At 54.5% G+C, this 5,954-nt stretch overlaps 1 protein-coding gene across 1 annotated transcript; it reads right to left on the bottom strand.

The window, feature by feature from the left end:
* Positions 1–983: 983 nt before the first annotated feature.
* LOC125352433 (basic proline-rich protein-like) lies at positions 984–2,006 on the bottom strand. The gene has a single exon (XM_048347524.1). It carries the CDS (start codon positions 2,004–2,006, stop codon positions 984–986), a length of 1,023 nt encoding a protein of 340 aa, XP_048203481.1.
* Between the last annotated feature and the right edge of the window lie 3,948 nt (positions 2,007–5,954).

A 5,954-nucleotide genomic window follows, 5' to 3' on the forward strand; every position in this document is an offset into this window, starting at 1 on the left:
AACAATTCAAACTTTGCCCTGACTCCGGATTGGTGCTTGCTCTTCCCGTCCATTCGGATCATAGCAGACTGCGGGCGGTTACACAAGACGAGCTCTGTGCTTCCTGTCCTGACACAAGGTTGCTTCTTCCAGGTGTCCCTGTGGACAGCCGGCTCCAGAGGCGGCTCGCCCACCCCTCAGAGCCCAGCCACCCGCCCCTCCTCACCCACCCCTCAGAGCCCAGCCACCCGCCCCTCCTCACCCACCCCTCAGAGCCCAGCCACCCGCCCCTCCTCACCCCCCCCATCCACCCCTCCTCACCCACCCTCCATCATAGCACATCCACCCGTCCCTCCTCACCCCCATCCACCCCTCCTCACCCACCCCTCAGAGCCCAGCCACCCGCCCCTCCTCACCCACCCCTCAGAGCCCAGCCACCCGCCCCTCCTCACCCACCCCTCAGAGCCCAGCCACCCGCCCCTCCTCACCCCCATCCACCCCTCCTCACCCCCCCACCCCTCCACACCCACCCCTCCATCATAGCACAGCCACCCGTCCCTCCTCAACCCCCCTCCTCACCCCCCTCCTCACCCCCACTCCTCACCCGCTCCTCCTCACCCGCCCCTCCTCACCCCCCCTCCTCACTCCCCTCCTCACCCCCCCATCCTCACCCTCCTCCTCACCCCCCCTCACCCCCCCTCACCTCCCCTCATCCATCCATCTCTCCTCGCTCACGGATGACTTCTAGCGCTGTCAACTTCTTGGATCTCCCCTGAAGTTCATCTCCGCCTCCATCCCAGCCCTTCCTGCTACCTGACATAGCAATGATTAACCCAGGTGCTCCCCACACTGAGCCCAGGGGGGGATGGGGTGTGAAGTCCCTTCCAGGTCCCCCGCCTCCTGCGATCCAGTCACTTCTCTGGGGTCATTCCGTAGGTGCCATCTCCCTTCGTGTGCTTGGGGCTTCCCTCTCGGAGGCAAGCCGGGCCCCCTGCCTGCCTCGGTCAGGGACGGCCTGCAGGAGTGGACGGGTGACCCGGGAGCGAACGGCGGGGAGCGGGGGGGACCTTCCCGTCCCCGGGGGGCAGCGGGGGTGACCCGGGAGCGGACGGCGGGGAGCGGGGCGGACCTTCCCGTCCCCGGGGGCAGCGGGGGTGACCCGGGAGCGAACAGCAGGGAGCTGGGGGGACCTTCCCGTCCCCGGGAGCGAACGGCAGGGAGCTGGGGGGACCTTCCCGTCCCCGGGGGCCGCGGGGGTGACCCGGGAGCGAACGGCGGGGAGCTGGGGGGACCTTCCCGTCCCCGGGGGCAGCGGGGGTGACCCGGGAGCGAACAGCAGGGAGCGGGGGGACCCTCCCGTCCCCGGGGGCAGCGGGGGTGACCCGGGAGCGGACGGCGGGGAGCGGGGGGGACCTTCCCGTCCCCGGGGGCAGCGGGGGTGACCCGGGAGCGAACGGCGGGGAGCGGGGGGGACCTTCCCGTCCCCGGGGGCAGCGGGGGTGACCCGGGAGCGAACGGCGGGGAGCGGGGGGGACCTTCCCGTCCCCGGGGGCAGCGGGGGTGACCCGGGAGCGAACGGCGGGGAGCGGGGGGGGGGACCTTCCCGTCCCCGGGGGCAGCGGGGGTGACCCGGGAGCGAACGGCGGGGAGCTGGGGGGAGCTGGGGGGACCTTCCCGTCCCCGGGGGCAGCGGCCCGGCGCTGCGGGGAGGCCGGGGCAGCGGAGGTGGAGGCCGCGGCCCTGCGGCCGCCCCGGGAGCTCGCCTGGGCCAGCGCGGGGGGACGGCGACCCCGACCCCCGGGCCACCTCCGCCAGGCCCCCGGCGCCGCCTGAAGAGGGGCCGGTCCGCCCTCTGTCTGCCCAAGCCAGTGTGGGGCGCATCTTGTCAGTGGGAAGAGAGTTACTCCTTCAAACAAGACCTGGCTGCTGTGCTCGACCTCAGGCGCAGGGAGCAGGCGCGCAGCCGCGCTAGCTCTGGCTAAGGTCTCGGCCCGCAGACCCCTGAACCCAGGGAGCAGAGCAGCCATTGGGCGCTGCTCCGCCCTCACTGCCACACCCCTGCAAACTGTAACCTGAGCACAGACTCCTTAGATAGAAATCCCACTTCTGTTTACAGTCCTCTGACACCAGCTGCTACCAGCAGCTTTCTAGGCTAAAACAAGTACATTGTGATTTTTTTTTTTACCCTACTCAATGTTCACAGAAAGGAACCAAATTTTAAAATAGTGAGAAAAATACTTTTAAAAGATAACTCCTGATCTCTGTAAAGGGTTTTATCACAGGCATTGTATGAAAAGAAGGAGGTTTTTAGGTATGTGACAAGAGGAAAACACATTTACATACCCAAACTTTAAATCTCAAAGACTTGCTACAAGTTCTTGGACTTAACATGTATAGAATCATTCCAAGCTTTGTATGAGAATTAGGATTCCAAGGGTAGCACCCTAAAGATCATGGTTTATTACGGGTGCAGCGGAGCCAGGAGTGTGAATTTCACAGCAGCACCAGGAGACAGTCTGAGTGAAGGGGGGCCCTGACTGCACCCTCAGAGGTGAGGAGCCTGGGAGGGATGGAGCCCAAGCAGAACACCCCCCCACACACACACCCCCATACACCCCCGGCCCCCATCCCCCCCAGGCTGCTTTCATGGGAGGAAACACTGAAAGGGGGGAAAGGTCTCAGGATTCCGTGCATTATGTATTTCCTTAGATTCACAGGACAAAGGGTGCTGAAGGCCTCTTTTGACCAGAAAAAATACAAAGCCCTGCTTCTATTCTTTCTCACTCAAGAACTCCTTTTTTTCCTTATTTTTTTACTAAATGGGACATGAGAAATTGCTTAGAAATAATATGGCTTCCTGAACCTTATGTCTAAAGCATAAAACCTGGCACATTCTTGGAAACATAAAAACATTAGATTTCAGAGAAGCCTTTCAGGTCATTTCACCCAGCCACCATCAGAGGTAAGAATCATTTTAGTGCCGTTCCTTAAAGAGGTCATTCAATCTCTCCTTGAGTACCGCCCAGGACCCAGAACTCATTACTTTATGAAAAAGCAATTGTTTACTCTTGCAGTAAAAGTTCATGTTGGTTGGTTGGTGATTTATTGGTTTTTCCTTCCTCCCATAAAGTACACTTATTAGCCCAGGTGTTCTGCTCCTGTTGGCTCAGACAAAGCACAGTAGCCTTGTCTGAAGGATCTGTAATTATTTGAAAAGTGGTTAGGGCTCTAAATCCAGTTGTTTCCAGATTAAACGTTAAGTCTATTTAACGATTTCTCTTCTAGAGCCCCGTTTCTGGAGCCTTTCTCTGCCTGCCAAACTGCTGTCCATTCTTCTTGTCCAAGCTGTCCCCCAAGGGTTGTCCCCTCAAAGTGTGCATACCTGGAAAAGAACACACCCGGCCGCCGTGTCTCCAGACTCTGAAGTGTGCTCTTCAGCGTGCACCCAGGGGGAGCTTGTAGTCCGGATAAAGCAGATGGACCACTGCCCTGGAGGCTCGGATAGGAGGTGAGGTCTGTCCCGGCTCCAGGCGACACAAGCACGGAACCCCCGTGCTGTGAACCCCGAGGGAGGGTACTGGAGACAACAAGGAGAGGATGCGGCTCTGCGCCAGCAGCACTCGCAGGGAGGAGCCCGCTCCGCCGGGGCATCAGCTCCAGGAGGAACGGTGTTCTGTTATCACACCGGGCCGTACCTAACACTTTCCAGCTTTACAGATGCACATAGCTGTCACGCAAGCAGCTGAAGCCAACAGGGCTGGGGTATGGCTTAGTTTGCATAGGGCCTGCCTATAAGAGTCCTAGCTGTAATTCCAGCTACTGGGAGGCAGAGTAGGAGGACTGCAGTCCAATGCTGGCCCCAAGCGAAAATATGAGACTAGATGCAGAGCTCCACCAAAGCAGAAACTAGCTGTGGCTTGGCACGGTGGTAGACCACCACAGGCCCTGGGTTCACAACCAGCATGTTAATTAATTAGTTCGTTGGTTTGTTCATAGTTTAATTCATCAAATTCTAGTTGCTCAATTTAATAAGATTAAATGCAATGCATAAGAAGTATGATGAAATGGCTTTAAAACCTTGATTCTTTTGAGTAAAATGTCCTGTTTTGTTATGTGAGGCGTTATCCTTGTCCAACTAAAGCTTAACTGGGTTATAAATGTCAGTTGCTTAATGTTGCCAAGACAAACTTGGTCCCTATTGCCTGTTAACTAATTAAGCATTGCACACAGTTAATTTAAACAAGCTCTTAAACTGAAAGGCAAGTTTCAGAGAGCTTTTCTTTCCAAGGGTAAAGAAACCAGCAGGGGAAATATCAAACATGGTTTTGCTGTTTGTCCTGTCAAGTTAATCTACGACTGTCCGCGTGACAGTACACATGAAACCGTATACAAGACTTCAAAATGCATGCATCAGGGCTGGGAATATGGCCTAGTGGCAAGAGCGCTTGCCTCCTACACATGAAGCTCTCGGTTCGATTCCCCAGCACCACATATATGGAAAACGGCCAGAAGGGGCGCTGTGGCTCAGGTGGCAGAGTGCTAGCCTTGAGCAAAAAGTAGCCAGGGACAGTGCTCAGGCCCTGAGTCCAAGGCCCAGGACTGGCCAAAAGAAAAAACAAACCCCAAAACAAAATGCATGCATCAGTGCCACTTGTACCCCACATTATAGAAAATGTACATTTTAGGGTGCTTGCTGGCTGGTGCAGTCAAAACGCCTCCCTGCCTATAAAGTGTATTGTTTTAATCAGGGCTTATCTTTCTTATTTTCCATCTTTCCTTCTTTCAGCATCACTTAAAATCTCAATGTTCTTTTTCTAATGAGATTATTTTCCTTTCATTCGTCCCTCCTGAGGCCTCCAAGCGTGCTTTTGATAATGTGGACGGTTTCCCCTCGATACAGTGGGTCGCCAGGTGCTGCATCCCTCTGGCCGCGCACAGGAACAGGGACCGCTTGTGGCAGGCGCTGCCGGCGCTGGTTCGGGGCCCACCACAAGACCAAGCCTCCCCGGCGTCTGTCTCTGCCACCTCGGGGCAGTGCAGCACAATTGGCTCTAGTTTTACCCCAGAGTAATCCTACTTTTCTCTTGGCTCAGATTTGGTCAAGATGCACAGGAGACTTGTTCTGGAGAGAGCCAGCGTCCAGCGATGACTGAGAAGGGAGGACCACCCCTTCCATCTTCAACAGAGTGACAGTCAGATTCCGGCATGACTCCTCTCTCAAGTAGAACTAAAACGAGAAGTGCTTAGTGCTCTTGTTGTAAGCACTTTTGTTTATTTGCAAGCATAAGTTTTTAATGGCCAGAAAGCAAAATCTCCAATGAATGTGTTCCCTTGCTAAATAATTTTGTGTTTTAACTGTACTGTGTTTTAACTCACTGTGTAAGTGACTTTGCTAATCTGTGTTACGGTCAGCCCATGATGTAAAAAGCACTTTTTAACAGTGGGTATTTGGTGAATGTTCCCTTTATCTTTCTCGTGAATTTGTTTGGTAACCACAGTTTTTAAGCCGCTAAGTGTCAACACGATTGATCCAGTGTGTTCGTTTTCTCCTTGACTCTAGTGTCCTCCAGGCAGTGTCACTCCTTTGAGCAATATGACGGCTCAGATGAAAACATACCACAGAATCATAGGTTTTTTTATTATGGAACATGGTAGAAATTATTTGGTGTTTCCACTTATTTTGCAGACATTGAAACTAAGAGACAGTTAAGTTAGGTAATACATCAAAAATCACAAAACTCATGGTTTGTGTGCCAAACCAAGCTTGAAAGTCAGACTTCTAGGTCCTAACAAATGTGCTTTCTAAACCCTATGGATAAAGGGGTGACCAGAAAAAAATTAAATAAATAAATAAACCCTATGGAACCTTGCCCTGCTACAAGTCCCTACTTCTGGCTACCTACCTGATTCTGAGAGAAGCCTAGATGCACACTTGGCATCTAGAACCTTCCATGGAGAATGATCAGCTGTATATT

Source organism: Perognathus longimembris, chromosome 6, assembly GCF_023159225.1.
Source record: "Perognathus longimembris pacificus isolate PPM17 chromosome 6, ASM2315922v1, whole genome shotgun sequence".
Taxonomy (NCBI): domain Eukaryota; kingdom Metazoa; phylum Chordata; class Mammalia; order Rodentia; family Heteromyidae; genus Perognathus; species Perognathus longimembris.

Bases quoted from the DNA above. Each gene is read 5' to 3' on its own strand.
- LOC125352433 (XM_048347524.1), bottom strand. From the start codon at position 2,006: ATGGCTGCTCTGCTCCCTGGGTTCAGGGGTCTGCGGGCCGAGACCTTA.